The sequence below is a fragment of the Mustela nivalis genome (assembly GCF_964662115.1).
Source record: "Mustela nivalis genome assembly, chromosome: 12".
NCBI classification, from domain to species: domain Eukaryota; kingdom Metazoa; phylum Chordata; class Mammalia; order Carnivora; family Mustelidae; genus Mustela; species Mustela nivalis.
The window spans coordinates 36,358,527-36,376,782 of record NC_139031.1 but is presented as its reverse complement, the minus strand read 5'-3'; the positions used below and the strand labels follow the sequence as shown (position 1 = coordinate 36,376,782).

The window sequence follows — 18,256 nt, the reverse complement described above, 5'->3', positions numbered from 1 at the left end:
AGCTCCAAGACATTCTCCCTAGCTTCTCTCCTACACTAGCAGAGAAGTGAGCCTTACCACAGCAAAGAACACCGCGAAGAGGGAAAACAGAGGACCTCTAAGTTTACTTTGAAATAAGATCTTGCTGTTATTCACATAAAAATGTTTTCCTACCTCTCGGTGGAATGCATCTTCATCCAGGCAATTTTACTGCAATGCAACTGCTAGAGGAAAATCCTTGTACAGACGGTATGACGTTTTGCGTTTTTTCCTTTCCCTTCACATTTGCCCACTCAATACATATTGTACTATCTGTGCACTCACTCAACAGTTTCATTCATTTTGTCATTAATCACAGGGGATTGTCTATGAGGCTGTTAGAGCAGGTTGGTGACAAGTACTGAACCACAACTCTCCTCCTACATTTTCCCTAATCTTAAGCACCTTGGAGCAGAGGCACTAGGTAAACACAGAATCACAACAACCAGAATAATTAGGATCTGTTTGACTTTCACTCCTGCCTCTTGGCAAATTAAGCATACACTTGGCAAAGTCTTTATGACTGAACTTTCCCCAAAAGATAAAAGTAAGAACAGAGGCACATCCTTCCCTACCCCTCCACATTGAAAGATCCTTTCTGTCTAAAATCGTTTCCTTTTCATCTTGGTTTTGGGATTACCAGAGAAAGAAAACACTTCTCACGAGCACAACCTAAGCCAATCACATATTGTGCTTAAAGGAGAAATAAACATTAAAGAAAAAAAGCTATTCTGCCCAAACTAGCTTCCTTCCCTCCTCTCTCCCTCACTCCTTCCCCGTGCTATGTTCTTTCCCAATTTCTCTCCCGACTTCCTCTTGCTGTTGCCTTTCCAGAGCCCAGCCTTCTGCCTTGTCTCCTCATCTGTTCCCTATGTAACCCTGAGCTTTCGCTTCCTGGGTTATTCTGAATTGCTTCCTGGATTAAGTGGGGGGGAGGGAGGGAGAGAAGCCCTACACCATGGGATGGAGCTTGCCCTGACTCATCTGCCAGGGATGGTCCCCTCGTCTGTTTTAAGTGAGTTTTCTTTTAAAAACCCTCTGAGCGGCCCCTGTTTCAAGCTTAAATGCCAAACTGGTCTCGAACCAAGTCCTCAAATGCAAATCTGCCTGCCAAAGCAGCGCAGGGTGATGTAGAAATTTCCCCAAGTGACAGCCCACACCTCATATACTTTATAGGCTGAAAAACAAAGAACTCAAGTTAAGTAATAATTCTAAAAATATAGGGAGACTTCTTTTGCAGGCATGAATTTCATTAATGTGCACAGCCTCCTGATGCAGTCAGAAATCAGAGCTCCATAAACCCTCTTGTAAGAAGAGGCACAGCTCCGCAGCACCCGCTTCACCTTCAGGAATCCCAGACCCAAATGGCAGGACCAAGTCTAGAACCCGATCCATCTGCTCTTGCAGCCAGGCTTGTTCTTTCTATCGGGAAGCTGGTTCTCCCAGTTTATTTGATACAAACTGAGAAGGGGAGCTTCGCGGCCAGACGAGAAGAGTCTAGCCAACTTCAGGGACACTGTGTTTTTATTTGGCCCATGTGCCCATGCTGATACACGGGGAACTCACCCGAGAACAGTGAAGGGTGATTTCTTACTGCTAGCTGATAGGCAGTGGGCCTCCCTACCAGTGGAGAGAGGGGTAAACCAGAGTCCTAGAGGATGACATAACACTCAGAAAGCTCTTACTCTGGGAAGGGGCATCAACAGGGGGAGGTAGAATCTGACCCTAAATTTGCTTCTACCTACATCACCACACAGTGGTGGTGAGGCCATCCCTCCTACAGGAAACACCTGTGTCTGTCTGTCCCTGCTCTTCTTAATCCAAAAAGAAGAGCCAGACTCCTGAGATACATGTCATGTATCCACTGCTCGGCCTCCAAACTAGAATTTAATGTGTGACTGCCAAATAAAGACCTCTGGAATGACCTTACTTAATTATTTAGAGCAACATATAAGAAAGGAGGGAGAGGGATGGTGGCTCGTCCAGAAAGCACCCTACTGTGTGCTCCCACAGCACATTCCCTGTGGTGTCCTCAGCCCTAGGACAGCACCTGCCCCAGGGAGGTACTTGGTAAATAAAACCAAACCAAGCAGAGCCATGGGAAGCCAAATTTAGTTCTGACACTCTATGCTGGAGAGAGCACACTGGTGTCAATGATCTGCACTTTCAGCATTATCAAAAATAACAAATCCTGACTTCTACTTACTCAAAAAGATGGAGTATGGGTCCGTGATGACAATGTTGGGGGATGGGGTGGGGAAAGGTGAGCTAGCTCTTAGGAAGGAAACCAATGCACAGATTTCAAGTCTCCTTCTAAGGAGGCTCTTTGGGCAACTCCTACATTTGCAGGAAGGAGGAAGCTACTTTCAGCTTCTGAACAAAACTGAAGAAGTTTTAGATATGAACTACAGAGAACAAATGAAAATCTGTACCATAATGGCATGTGTTCCCAATTGATAATGTGTGCAGTGACTCATTGTGCTTATAGTAATTCGTGGTGACTTCTATTGTCAAAGAAGCACTTCATTGTTTCCTGAAACATGGCTGGCTTTTCACTTTCTTTTCTGAACCCAGGTAGTAATGATATTTAATTATCTCTTTAGGTTTTATTTAAACCCAATATGCTGGTAGGAAAAGCATGAAAGAAAAATATTTATAGTAACATTTCTAATAATATGTTAAAAATCACAAAAGAAAAATAATCTCCGTTGAATGAATCAGGCACCTTAAAACAGTCTTAACTACAGAGGCTTAATATATTAATTACTGGTTTCATGCTAACGTTAAGATACATCTCCTATTTCAAAGCCTCATTTAGACACAAGCGTTCCAAATTGCAAGCTCTAGGCCTTTATTAAAGTAGAGAAGAGGCACTATAAAATGATGTATTTATTAATCTTGTGAATTTATTATAAATAATTAATCACAAATCTCCTGAGATTCATTTCGCCGAGTGCTTTCTCGTTTTACTTCTTTGTTCAAACCAAGGACTGGTAACTGAAATGAGAGCAGTTTTCAAAGGCAATTTATTACCCTGGATGAGGCTTTAATCAGAGTTCTTGCTAAACTCCAGCTGTCATGAAACATAGGCGCTTTGTACACTAGAATGAACGAGGGCTTGGTGAAGAATTACTAAAAGTTCCAGTTTAATTGCAGTACCAGAATAAAATGATTTTGTTCAGGAGTCAGTACAAAGAATCTATGTTATCATCACCCACCACCATCCCAAGAAATCTGGGTACCCTTCTTGGCTTTTCCTTTGAATGTAATTTTCTTAAAAGGTTCAGGGATGATTCTGAATCAGGCAAGTTGAAAGCTACCAGTCACTAATAATGCTTTCTAAATCTGGATACTAATAATACATCTACTGTTCTAAAGTAACGATCATAAAGTATACAACTTGGCATTTGGCTATCAATTCTGAAGCATGAATAGCTGGATGTGATGCCTGGGCACATACACAAGGCAGAGCATATTCTGTAACAGAAAGACATATCGCTGAATGATTCTTGTATTTCTGAAAGAACTGTAAACATTTCCCAGGCATAAGGAGCTAGCCCTGCCTTCAAAAAGAAATACTTTATGAACATAGTCGGACTGAAAATGGCTAAGATCCATAGAAAACTGTAGAGAAAACAAGTGTTAGAATGAAAACCCTAAAGTACTAAAACACTCTTCCATGTCCTCTCTGGCCATCTCACACAGTGATGAGAACTGGGTCTAGCAATTCACCCTGGACTGTGATCACATTCTATTGGCAAGGACCGCCTCAAAGTCCCCTACAGCACTCTGCAGTCGTTCTAGCTGCCATCCAAATCCAAATCACAGAATTCACTAAAAATGACTTGGTTCTGTGATACTCTAGCAAGAAACATTTAGAAAGCAATTAATAATGCTGAGTGACCAATCAGTATCAATGAATCAAATCAAGTACTGAGAAACAGAGGCCAGCTCTTAGCTTAGTCAACCTGTCAAGAAATCAGCCAAGGATATCTTGCTTTGGAGAGCAATGCACAAGAACCCGATAATTATGTCATTGTCTCCCCACCCCCCCACCCCCCATCCTGCCGTCTTCCCACTCTTAACCCTACTTAAAATCATTATTTTGCAGCCCTGGCTTTAATTCTTAGGATTGAAAAGATTGAGATTTGTTACGTAACACAAGTGATCTGACCTAACCAGAGATTAAAATGAGGAAAGGGGTCTAATCATCAGCATACTAAGATCCTTCACCAGAGTTAGGCAATTATCCTTTATTTCACACTCCACAAAGACAAAGCACTCCTGCGAGACCCAAGCTGCCTTTGCAGCTCTCGGGCGCTCAGCTCTGACACCAAATCCTCTGAAGGGAACCGACTGGGGAGACACGCATTACTCACATACTGTTGAAGAGTTCGCGGTACGTTTCATCACCTTTGCCTTCAGACATCAGGCTGTCCAGTTTGTCAATGAGCTTGGCTTCCACCTGAAACATACCCAAATATTACTCCCTTTCCTCTCCTTCACAAGCGGGTTCCCTAGGCAAACCGAACCGTATTTCTATCTGCAAGGGAAAAAAAAAACCACAGTAAATTTTGTGAAAGCAACATTATCATAAGCTGTGGTTAATAGCAGACACCCCCTTGGAATTCTAGGCGGCTACTTTAGATGGAGCAATGTGACTTCAAACTCCCAGAGGGTATCATCTGCTGCCACCAAAGACTTCTATTTATTGACTCAAACACACATGTTTACAGCCCAGCTTAAACACTTGAAATTTTTTTAAGAGCTATAAAAACTGGCAAGTCCTACTTACTTATTTAAAAAAAAAAAAAATCACTCATGTGTAAGAACATTAGCAAAGTAACATACCCACAGACATTAATTTAAATCTTTGATGTGTTTTCTATCTATTTTCTTTCTCAAAACAGTCTGAGGTTGCACTAAATCTTTGCTCCAGTTGAGAACTTGCCTTATCCATGTGCAGATGGTAGATCCATGGAAATATTCTAAGTCAGCAATAAGCTACATGAGAGAGAAAGGACATATTTCCTGAAAACCTGCCATCAAAACATTTATATCTTCAAGAATGTAAACCCCTTGGGCCTTGAATATCAGGAAAGCAGAAATAGCCCTTCATCTGTCTGAGACAGAAAGTGAAACACCCCTGCATGGCCAGAGAGAGGGAAGCAACTACAGACTGGGAGAGATACTTGACTTTGTCAAAGGACTAAGCTATTCCTTGGAATCAAATTCTAATAAGGCTATGAAGACCAAAGGAAGGAGGGTGGATCTCCCCCAGGCAGATACAATTTTAAAATAGCCTTCCATTCAGTTATTCGCTTTCTTGAAATGAGGTATTGATACAGGTGATATGGCATGCTTCCGGCAGGAGGAGGGGTCTGTGGTCGCCTTCTCTCACTCCCAGAGTTGATCATCATTTCTAAAATTTGAGAAAGGCTGCATGTGGAAAAGCATGGTGGGGGGTAGGGGAGCAGATCCTTCACACAGGGGACTGTGTACAGCTCAGTGAGGTGACTACCTGAACAGAAAGAAGGTGACTATTTCCAACTTGAGTGACCTGGCGCAGCAAAAAGCAGCTGATTTCTTATGTAATATAGTTTTGTAATAAAGAACTTCTATTCTTTCCAAAACTGGAGCAGAGCTCTCAGAACCTATGTCAATGAAACTAATAGGCTCATCTAGAAATCTAGATGCAAGAATTTCCACTGCTTTCCTGGTTAAACTAATTATCAGCACTTCAAGCAAAAAGCGATAAAACATACTATGCATCAAATGCTCAAAGCCTAACCATTCACCAAATGCAATGCGCAGACCCCAGACAGCTCCATGATTTTAAGAACGGTTAGCCTTCTGATTCCTCTGTGTCGTGTCCAACTGGGAACAGATCAAGTCTCTGCCAGCTCTTCAATAGAAACCCTGGAAATCACAGAATTTTTAAGCAGAAGAGGATGTGAGAGCTTCCCCGGAGGCTCAGGGGAATACAGAACTGGAGAAGTGACCAAGGTCACACGAAGGGGAGAATGCAGACCAGGCTGGAATCGAAGTCCCTTGAGCACCCAGTGCTCTCACTTCCCAACTTGGAGTTGAATCTGGTAGCTCAGAGATGCTCGAGAAGAACTGAAATTCTCCCCAACCGCTCTGAGAAGCTCATCCACTTACCTGTTTAAAGTTGCCGCTCCGCCTCTGCTCCCAGTCCATCATATCGTGAAAAATAGGAATCATGACATTCCGGAGATCTGCCTGGGGTATCAAGGTCACTTCTAGGAAAGGGCCAATCAAGGCAGGAATAAAATGAAGCTTGTGTTCTCCTAAATTGAATAACACATTTGAGTTTTAGTATATTTAATCTTAGCAGGAGTTCAGAAAATTAATATTATTGAATTTATTTTAAATGATTGCCAAAAGTATTTTCAATTATAGTTGTCTCTCCAGGCAATAAAGTATTTCTCTAAGCAGATATACAAACACTAGGTTTTCATAGGTTGATTAATAGTTCTCCATTTTTTATTAAAAAAATTAAGGATTTACTTTTTCACAATTTAAGAAAAAGCTCTAAGATACCATGAAAAATTATATCGCAAATTAAAAATGACAAATTAAAATTACACCAGAAGTTAAATCATCAGGAATTGGTTATGTACACTACAATACCATCACACATTAAAATTTGTATGCAGTCACTAAAGCTGAGGTTAAGGAAGGATAAAAGGCAAATCTTTTCAAGAGAATTAATTGAAAAAGCCAAGGTGCAATACAGTATGGACAGGTACCTCTCTCATTTAAAAAAAAAATACATATAATAATCAAGAAGATTATATCCCCCCAATGTTAACCATGAAGGTTATCTCTGGGTGGTAAGAGTAGAGTAGATTTTTATATATGAAGAAAAGTGGTCCCTGCATCATATAAATTTTCTTTTTAATTTTTAAATTTTTAAATAAACATATAATGTATTATTAGCCTCAGGGGTACAGGTCTGTGAATCACCAGGTTTACACACTTCACAGCACTCACGATAGCGCATACCCTCCCCAACGTCCATAACCCCCCCACCCTCTCCCGACCCCCCTCCATATAAATTTTTTTATGTTTTGAAACATAACACACAGCCTAAATAAAATACTAAATGGTCAACCAAAAAAAAAAGTATGTAACAATTTTCTAAAAAGATTGCACTATAACAATGGTGAACTCAAAATGGTGTATTACCAAAGTACACAAAGCATGATGCCGATACTTCGTTGAAAAAGAAGGTGGAGAGCGGGAGGGACACCAGTGAGCTCATCTAGCCGATGAGCATTGAGTTCAGTCCATTACACTAATGATCTATGTTAAATCTCACAGTCTTACTTTGATGATAAGAACACCGCATACAATGGAAAACACATTATTTCTCAAGTGCTAACCTTGACCATTGAGGCTGAAAGCATTCGACACTTAAAGCGTTCATTTAAAATCCACAGAACAGGTCCGGAAGCTGGGCACAAGAGCCCTGGGGTCATGAAAGAAGATAGTTTCCCCCTTATTATTCTTGTCTACCTCTCATCTTTTGTAGTAAGGATCAAATACACCCAGAAAATCATGTCATTCAGAGTTACTGGCACATTTTGGAGTTACATACTTTCACATTAATGATCAATTTCTCTCTTTTGTTTTCTGTACTAGAAGGCATTAGGGTGCTCAGACACACACAACTGCAGGGTGCAAATATACACTTCACATTTAGAAGAGCTTTTATTTTTTAACTTACTTTATTTCTAATTTTTTAAGAAGATTTAATTTACTTATTTGAGACAGAGAAAGAGAGACAGAGAGAGCACAAGGAGGGGCAGAGGGAAAAGCAGACTCCCTGCTGAGCCGAGAGCCCAAGACCCTAAGATCACGACTTGAGCCAAAGGCAGACACTTTACTGACTGAGCCACCCAGGCGCCCCTAATTTTTAATTTTTTGAGAGAGTGAATGGTTGGGGGCAGAGGGGCAGAGGGAGAGGGACAGCATCATAAGCAGACTCTGTGCTGAGCATCCGGACACAGGACTTGATCTCATGACCCTGAGGTTGTGACGTGAGTCGAAATCAAGAGTCAGATGCTTAACTGACTGAGCCACCTCGGCACCCTTAGAGGGGCTTTCAAAAGAAAGAATAGGAAAGGGAAAATTTGGAAACTGGAAAAAAATGATGAATGAGATTAGAGAGAGGGTGTTCGTAAAGTCATTGTTTTGTGACTGAAAGTACCTAGAGACAGTTCTGCCATCTTTAGGATGTGTCCCCCATTCCTTTTCCTCAGTGTTGTGGGACATTAGCAGGACACAAGTCACAGGCCCCGGCTTATCTGAAAGTCTCTTTCTTTCCGAACTCTGAGGCCACATTGTCTTTTCCTTTCTCTCTGAGATTTCATTAAAAGTAACCTGTTTCTCACCATCTCTTCATCACTTATCCATACCCATTCATTATGTGTGAGGAATAAACCTGGCTTAGAATTCCTTTTGCTTTCCTACCTTCCTCTGTGGCCCAGGTACAATTTTATCTCTCCCAAGGGACTCCTGAGTTCTCCTCATCTGAGCAAGCACACCTCCTTCTTATTCATGAGAAGACACTTCCTTATTAATCTAACCTTATGCACTTTCCTCGGAAAGAATGAATCCTTTCTAGATGGACAAACGCACTGTGGCAGAATATAGAGAAGCATCAATCCGCAGTTCTTCTCCCTGTGTCTCCCCCATCCTCCCGACACACACATTTCAAGCAGGGAGCTAGCAACCAGCTTTTGCGATTGCTTTCCTCGGTTATTTTTGTCAGGGCAGAAAGCAGAAGCAACTTGAACTCAATCACTCTTCCTGTCATTTGTAAAACCCTAACCCACTCAGTGCTTATTCAAGAGATCCTGACAAGAAAGAGGAAGAGAGAAATGGGGGAAGGAGATTTCTGGCCCAGCCTGAGATGAGCAGGCCTTACACCCGGTCTCGGAGCCTGCCCCCAGGGGATGGCTGCAGGTCTCTGAGGCGGAGTCTACCACAGACACTGTACCCTCTGCCGAGCCACGCACTGAAGGCACCAGGAACACAGGACAAAGGTCACCTTGACATGAGACCAATAACCAGGAGGGCCTCCCCACAGTTTCGAGATTATGTAAGACACCAAATCTGTGCATAGCTTTTGGGTATGTGTGGGGAAGAGGTAATAGAAGTGGCAAGAAAGACAAAATAAAATGGAACTTCCTGCCAGCCCAAGTAGTCCTCCCTTGCCTGTTGAAATGAGACTCAGAGCTGCTACATCATTACCTACATTTTTAATCTTTCTTGAGCCTGGCATCCTTTGGCCTCTCCGAAGAAGATCACTAGCAGGTGCTTATTTATCATTGTTTCCCTGAGTATTTTTTAATTCCTTTGTAAAAAGAAAAAAGATCCTATTTATAAGCATTTTACAACCTGATTTTTTTTCTTTTAAAAAGGTTTTAATGTGTATTATTTGGGGCCAGATAAGGACCACATTTATCCTGAGTAACGTACAGAATTGTTGAATCATTATGTTGTCTACTTGAAGCTGAAAGAACACTGTATGTTCATTATAGCTCAATAAAACACTTTTTTTTACTATGAAAAATCTTACAGGTGCAAAATTATAAAGAACACTAAAACAGATCCCCACATACCCATCATCTAGCTTCAACAATTAGCAACATTTTTTCCAATCTTGTTTTACCTATCACTCCAAAGGTTTTTCTCTCCCCTAGGGTACTTTAATGCAAGTCTGAGACTTCATATCATTCTACTTGTACACAAATCAGTAAGCATCTTTAACAGGTGGGAATGAATATATATATATATATATATATATATATATATATAACATATATATGTAATAAAGGCATTGTGATTATATATTATACATATATAATCACAGTGCCTTTATTACCTCTAACAATGGCACACAATAATTCCTCAATCTAAAGCTTGCCTATATTAAAATTTCCCAGGGCGCCTGGGTGGCTCCGTGGGTTAAAGCCTCTGCCTTTGGCTCAGGTCATGATCTTAGGGTCCTGGGATCAAGCCCTGCATTGGGCTCTCTTTTCAGTGGGGAACCTGCTTCCCCCTCTCTCTGTCTGGCTCTCTGCCTACTTTGATCTCTGTCTGTCAAATAAATAAATAAAATCTTAAAAAAAAAAAATTTCCTGATTGTCCTAAAACATGTTATTTACAGTTGGTTTCTTTCAATCATAATCCAGACAAAGTCCATTTACTACATTTTACAGCCAAATTTTCTACTGACCGTAGACAGGCCACACCCACTTTTAAATCACTGTACAGGAAAGCATGAAGAGAGCCTTATTTGCTGAAAACACAGTTTGGCAACACAGAACCTGTGTAAACCTGAACAGGATCTCGCCATGTAAAACTTAATTCCTCCCTGATCAGCAAAGCAAAATTGGGAGCTGTGTATGACAACAGCAAAATAAACTTTACTTAAATGATTTCTTTTTAAACCGAAGATTTAGTATACTTTCCCCATCCCTAATTGTCAGCCACATGGTCTTGTTTTGAAGTATTTAGGGCATCTGCTACTTGGGCTGTTGGAGTTTTATATTTATGGGCACAGAACAGCCTGTTAGGGAAGTATTGATTTTTTTACGGCAGTTACAAGACGCTGTGTTTGCAAATGTGGAAAAAAGGGCCCACTTTATATTTAGTAAGAATGTTAGTTCCACTAAAAATAGCAAGAAAAATCTTAACCTTGAAGCACAATGAATGCCAAAGCTGGGACACAGTAGTCAAGACTAGCCTCTTTCTTTGTAGACTATTTTGTTAGCATAGTACTAATATATGAAATTTGTGTGCCTTCCCCCTTCTCCTGACAGGGCATTTTTAGTCCTTCTGCTTGGAAATGAAAATACTGAGGAACAACACATTTAAGAAAAGGTATTTACTTTTCACTACTTGGTCTTTACTCTTCAAAAGTAAATTATTTTATCAAAACCACAAGGAAATGTCACTTGACACCTGTTAGGATGGCTACTGCCAAAAAAAAAAAAAAAAAAGAAAGAAGAAGAAGAAGAAAGACAGACAGACAGACAGACGTGGGACGCCTGGGTGACTCAGTCAGTTAAGCACCTGACTCTTGATTTCAGCCCCAGTCATGATCTCAGGATTGTGGGACTGAGCCCTACATCAGGCTCCGTGCTGGGTGTGGAGCCCGCTTAAGATTCTCCTTCTCCCTCTCCTTCTGCTCCACCCTGCCCCAGCCCCACCCCACTCACATACCTGTGCACATACTCTCTCTCTCAAAAAAAGAGAGAGAGAGAGAGAGAGAAAAGAACAAGTGTTGGCAAGGACGTGGAGACTGGAACCCTTATGAACTGTGAATGAGAATGTAAAACGGTGCAGTCACTGTGAATAGAGTATGGCAGTCCTGTAATTACTCCATGATCCATTGCTCAACGGTAATTCAAGGGGATATAATGATAAGATTTGAAAATCGTACAGCTCTGTGCTTAAAAGCAGACTCAATTACATGTACCCTTTATTCCTTGTTCTCAACAGAAGGTAAAAACCAACCCTGTTTCTACTTGAAGAATGCAAGAGTTTCCACACTTCTAGGTAAGTACTGATGACCAAAATCCGATTTAAAAATACTATTCTGTAAAATTTCTGTTTGTGTTTGTGTATTAGACTAACTGGGTATTTTCAAGTGGCAAAAAATGTATTCAGTGCTCTGAGTATTATTTCCTCTTTGCAATTTATTTTCTAAAAGTTAATGTTTTTTGTATCAAACTAAAAACCATGGAGGCTCTTGACTTCTGAAGTCATAAAGCTTCCTTGATTTACTAAAACTAACAATTCATTTTTATCAAGATTTTCTTGTCCACAGAAATCAGACAAAAAGTTTAAAATTTGAGATTTAAACACTAAGCTCTGTGCAGGTATGGTCCATTTTTTCTTGTATCTCTCCAAATAATGTGCACAGAGCCAGTGCCTCATGAACTATTCAATTAAATGTATTGTCCTGTTCCATTAAGAAAAGGATATCTGTAATTATCTGAGTAAATTCTTCTTTAGCATTCCAAATACTCAACAGGACATATTTATAGGTAAACCAAATTATAGCAAATAGATTTTCATATTTCTAAGTAACAAGCTGACTTAAGGTCTAAAAGGGGTGTTAAAACAGTACTTTGAATACTTAATTTTTCTTATCATTTTGTAAGAATATTTGGATGTTGGAAGAGAGGCTTCAACATTTCTGAACATTTCCCCATTCTAGTTGTTGCACAATAGCAGTGACCTTTAAAATTCACCTTGTGTTTTGGAAGTCTCAGAAAAGTCAGGACACAACTCTAGGGTAATACCCCGAAAACCAAAGAATGAAGTGAAAATTCACACCCACCCTGTATTGAACTAGGTCCTGCTGGAATCCATAGTTGAGTCTAAGGAGCCTTTCTTATATATATATATATATATATATATATATATACACACACACACATACATATATGTTTTTTTTTTAATATTTTATTAATTTATTTACCACAAGTAGGCAGAGAGCAGGCAGAGAGGGAGTGGGTGGGGGAAGTGGTCTCTCCACCGAGCAGAAAGCCGAATACGGGGCTCGATCCCAGGACATTAGGATCATGACCTGAGCCAAAGGCAGAGGTTTTAACCCACCGAGCCACCCAGGTGCCCCTAAGGAGCCTTCTAACAGACTGCCTTAACTGAGCTAGAGCTAGCCTCTAGGGCTGGGAGAACAGAGAAAAGGGAGAGTATCTAAAGCAGTGCTTTTCAATCTTTAGCCAAGAACCACCTGGAGAACCTATGAAAACTCAGCTGTGTCCCACTCTCTCCGTGATTCTGTTTCAGTAGAATCAACAGCTCTGGGGCGGAGCCAGATGATTTCCCTTCCTCACGAGCTCCCAGGTGCTGCTGCTGCTGGCTTATTTGAGAACCAATGTTCTAAAGAGTACTGGCATAATAACATCTTGTTAAATTAATGCCAAACGCAATATAGACACTACAGGGCTTTGAAAAACAACACAGAGAATGAACAAAACCTAAAGACTGAAATGAGTACTCTTCAAATAAGACAAACTCCTGCTCTTTTTGGGCTGACTCTAAAGATACATAGTGGACTTCTGGCTGGCCTTAGACAGCTGGAGGTTGCCAACTCACTTTTATTTTCTGAAATTACCAGCAAGTACCGAACACTGGGCTCAGTTTTATATAACAAGTCTTCCTCAAATTGCTATGAATATTGCTATGCATATATTGGTTAAAAATCACTCTGTAAATAAATGGAAGTAAAACGCTAATGGTTCTGTTTTCATTTACAGAAAACAAATCCTGCCATTTCCAAGTTGTACTTGGGTGAGTCCAAGAGGAGAGATACTTTTAGATCATTACATATTCAATTCAAATAGGCCCATCACTTTAATGAATCATAAGAAGTTTACCATGCAGTAATAGTAAATGAATGCTATAAACTTGCATAGTTAGCATACAAAATTTAAAAAGTTGGAATCTCTAGAAAGAAACCCTATGCCAATGCGATGGTAAAACAATCTGTTTTCCAAATATTATTCTTCTCCAAGCAACCAGGTCTGGGTCATCAATTTGCCAGAGCAGTACGCTCTATCTGCTGTGTCGGATTAACCAGATTGAATCTAATAGTTTCTTAGCAACTGCAGAGGCTTTAAAATCCTTTGTATATACTCTTTATGATATAGATCCATGGTGTTTTTAAGAGTTCTGGTGCGTGAGTCGGTGTTTCATAAATTTAATTTTAAATATGTTATGATTCATAGACTCAGCTCAGAGTACTAGAAATTTTGAGTTGTTACAATCCCAAATTCTGAAAGGTTAGCTCATTATTGAACACGTGTGTATTATTGGAGCAATGCTAGATAATAAAATTTATCATTTATTAATAATGAAACACACAAAGGTAAGATGAGTTTTCAGACAGATACCAATTTTAAAAAGTTAGTTATAACCATATTCAATGCCAAAATATCAATTACATTCTAAGGATGACTTTACTGATCTAAACACTGTCACTTGTACGTTGTCCTTCTTCATTTATACACTTAAAAGTACAGTGACAAACTGCACAATGGAGGTGGCTTCTCTTTCCATTACTTACCAAGGTTTTGCCACATGCTGAAAATTTCACAACCCATTGTGACGCGCATGTCACCATACCTGAAATAAAACAGAAAGCAAATCTGATACAAAGTCTTCAAAACAAAGAAGTATTTGTGTCTCTTTGGGACAGAGAAGTATTTTTGTCTCTTCTGAATTAAAAGACACTATATTTGTAATTAAAGATAGTTAATGTAGATGTCTTGATGCTTCTAATGCAAATCCTTATATAAATCCTTTAATGAAATAGATTTGTCCTCTAATTAATTTGCTACTATAACACACTAATTTCTGAAAGATGGAGCTCCCTCACCCAAAAAAAAGTATAGATAAGTTCAAAATTTCCAGAAAAGATTGCTTGTCCTCTTGCTCATTGCCTCTCCACTGTCATTTCCAGTTACAGATACCTGATTTATGAATCATTTAAACCAAATGCCCTCTTAAAGGCATAACATTTGATTTGCCTCGTATTCCCCACCCAATTATACATTGGTACTTACTTTTCTAATACCTTCTTCTTTTTGGAAGGTGTGAACATCTCTAACTGAAGACACAACTGGTTGATAAAAATGACGGCAAGGTAAAAGTAAGAATCCCAAATCTAAAACAAGAACAAAACATTTAAATGCTATAGTTTACAAAAATATTGACAGATTAAGTGACATATCTTGGATTTGCTTCAAACGTGATGAGTGGATGGAGGTAGAGTTGAAGTAAGATCGGCCCCGTGTGGATAATAGTTTAATCTGGATATGGGTACATGGGGGTACATTACACTATTCTCTCTGCTTTTACACATGCCTGAAATTTGCTGTAACAAAGAGGGAAAGCAAATAAATACTATCTATTTCTATACTGCTTCCGGGCCATACCCCAGGTTTCTTAAGGTCCCTGGTGTATGTTAAATCCTTTGTTTCTCTTATAATATGTCTGAGGTATAAGTTGGGCTATTTTATTCCTGCGAGAATTCATTTTTGGAACTCCTTTTAATGGAGAATTAAAAAAAAAAAAAAGGCATACACTTCTCTGGGTATGCTAATTGCTTTAAATTCAGACAGTATGTAAAAATTCCCTGCCTGGACAAATCTTTTGAGTTTAAGGTTTCTTATACCAAAAACAGCACCAGAAAGAGATCAGAATAAAATTCCCAGAAATAAACTTAACCAAAAACATATGACATAATGGAAGGAAACTACTTCTTCATGGACACCAAGTAAAATTGGAAATAATAAGGAGAAACATCATAAAGAATTAATATCTTTTATGTATAAAGAGCTCTTATAAACAAAAAATATAAGAATGAGCAAAATAATGAAAAAGTCAAGAACAGATACTTCACAAACTAAACTAAACTAAAATATGAATTTTAGTCAGTAATTTTAGGTTGGTAGATATATAGGAAATCAAATATAATTGGCATAACCCTTAACTCATTGTTCCACTTACAAATATATATTCAAAAAATAATTAAGGATATATGCCAAATTTTATATTGTAAGAAGGCACATAGAGTAATTTCTAAGAATAAAATAGCAGAAACAACTAAATATTAAACAGCAGAGTTGTAAACATGAAATTTTCATATATTTATTATTGCACGGTATGATATAAAGACATAGTATACAAACTTTAAATTCCATTGGTTTTCACTGATTTGTGTTTTTTTGTATTTTCTAGTTATCCAATAGGGACAGTTTATTCAATGTTGAATATGAAAAATGTTATTTAAAAAGAATAGGAAATACAGATGCCAAAACCTGAAAACATCATTAAGAAAGGAAGCCAAAACAGGCATTGCCCATCCTTGTTTACCATTTATCATCTTCCATTTAGAAAACAGTATATTAAGAATTCTTAGGCATACCAAATTATATTATAGATGTACCAAAAGTTCTGTCTTAAAGAATTTTACCAATCTTTTATTTTGTTTCTTTTCATTAATTCATTCTAAAAAAAAAAAAAAATGTGATGATGGAGAAGTAAAGGAACTGAAGCATTTACTTCGTAAACATTTTCTTCATATAAACTCTACTTTAAAAAGTCCTAAAAACATATTCTAAGATCCCCCTGTCACACATGAGGACCATATAAGAAAGAAGAATGAAAATTTATAGTAACAACAAGAAACTACGTCCACTTAAGCACTATGATTTCCACTAGGTTGGTAAGCATGATTATAGCCCTATCTTGTTCACAAATATAATGAAAACTTCTAATATTCATCATTAAAGCTAATATAGTCCAAGATTAATTTGGGGGTAGGTGGACTAAATATGTTTTCCTATTATTAAGAGAAAGAAAATATGTTAGGTGATTTCCTCAAGTACAAGGTGAAAGATCTCAGCTCAGGCAGGAGAGTCATCCAAATGGATACTTACTTTATAATCAAAGTTTTCATTTAAGAAGTTCTTACGAAGTGCATCAGACAGGTATAGAACTGTTGTAATAATAACACTAGTGATTAAAAAAAAAAAGAAAGAACATTTTAATTTGGAAACTTCACATTAGTGAAAATTATGTGTTAGATAAGAATAAAAAACAATTAAGGTAGAAGGAGAAAACCTTCAGGGGCACCTGCGTAGCTCAGTCAGTTAAGCATCCAACCCTTGGTTTCAGCTCAGGTCATGATCTCAGGGTCCTGAGATCAAGCCCCATGTCAGGCTCCATGCTCAGTGTGAAGTCGGCTTGGGATTCTTTCCCTCTCCTTCTCCCTCTGCTTCTGCTCCCCTCCCCACCCCCCCAAAAATCAATCAATCAATCAATCAATAAATCCTTTAAAAAAGGAAAAGAAAAGAAAACCTTCAGGAAGCATGTTGAACAATATTACTTGAATACCATGTGCTAACTTTTTAAAATTTTCTTTAAAGTAATCTTTATATCCAACATGGGGCTTGAACTCATTACCTCCAGATCATGAGTCACATGCTCTACAGAATGAGTCAGCCAGGTGCCCCCAACGTGAAACAATCTTAGATGACTTGTATTTGAAACAGGAAAAAGGAACACCAGCCCCCCCCTCCAAAAAATCCATCACTGAAGTTGGGTTCTTTGTAAAATGATACCCAGATCTATGAGATCATATGACTCAGGCAGAAATATATCAATCTCCTGATGTTTTATAGTGCTTTTATTAATTTCTGAACAAAGCAAAATGATTAATCCAAGTTTAGTGTTCCACATTTGATGAACATGGAAGAAAGCCACACTTAAAAAAAATACAGAACAAGAAACTGGAGCCCAAAGATGAAATGGATGAAGTAGGAGAATATATTGAGAATTTATGAGAGATCTTCTCTCTGTTCTCCCCCATTTAAGATATTATGGGGCAGGCAAGAGCTATGGAAGGCAGACTCCCTCTCTCCTGGTGACAGAATGCCACAAAAGAAACCATTACAGACTGTGAAATTGTCTATAATCCAGCAGTAAGCTGTGTGAAACTGCTAGTGGGTGGTAAGGCCATTCAGAGAATGGGGCATCTCAGGGCTGGAGAAATTAGGGAAAGATGAATCGACATTCAACTGGTTCATTTAATATTACATACAGCATTACATTGAAACAACACAGGTCATTCTCCAAAATACTATATACTAATGGTATATATATGGTTGATCCTGAAAACCTCCTCGGCCTCTGCTGAGACGCATGCCCAGAGGAGTGTTTGCGAGACTTTAGTTCTCAGCACATGACCTCCAATAAAACAAAACACCCCACCAACTTCACACCTTGATAATCTTATTGGTAAAACCTGGACTAGAGGGATATTTACTAATTAGAAGAATATTTAGTCTTTGAAACACATAAAGGTTCATTATTGATATCTGCTGGAAAATTCACTATGATAGCCTTCTCCTGGGATAGGGGAATATTAATGAGACTAAGTGGTTGGATGACTGAATGAAAATAGCTCAAGGTAAAGAAAGGGAAGAAAAACCATCATTCCTCAGGCACCTGCTGTACCGTGAGGAAGCACGTACATTTTATGTATGTCAATTACATCTTTCAAAGAATCTTACTGTGAAAGTTAAGTATAAGCAAAGCCCATGAAAATGAAAAGTCCTGTGGTATCTCCACTCCCACCTCAAACAGGAGACATCATCAGTGACTATCC

General features: G+C 38.8%; 1 protein-coding gene and 1 long non-coding RNA gene across 6 annotated transcripts in view; one reads left to right on the top strand and one right to left on the bottom strand.

The window, feature by feature from the left end:
- DOCK4 (dedicator of cytokinesis 4) overlaps window positions 1–18,256 on the bottom strand; it is a 431,090-nt gene that overhangs the window by 61,431 nt on the left and 351,403 nt on the right. For all 5 annotated transcript variants that reach the window (XM_082693075.1, XM_082693074.1, XM_082693076.1 and 2 more), the window contains 5 exons: window positions 16,527–16,602; window positions 14,649–14,749; window positions 14,150–14,208; window positions 6,181–6,329; window positions 4,398–4,483 (listed from right to left, as the gene is read on the bottom strand). In XM_082693075.1, coding sequence (XP_082549201.1) covers window positions 4,398–4,483; window positions 6,181–6,329; window positions 14,150–14,208; window positions 14,649–14,749; window positions 16,527–16,602 — 471 coding nt within the window. The remainder of the gene's footprint in view (window positions 1–4,397; window positions 4,484–6,180; window positions 6,330–14,149; window positions 14,209–14,648; window positions 14,750–16,526; window positions 16,603–18,256) is intronic.
- LOC309845319 lies at window positions 183–11,610 on the top strand. The gene is made up of 3 exons (XR_014301210.1): window positions 183–1,033; window positions 10,875–10,935; window positions 11,557–11,610. It is a non-coding gene; the product is annotated as an uncharacterized lncRNA (long non-coding RNA).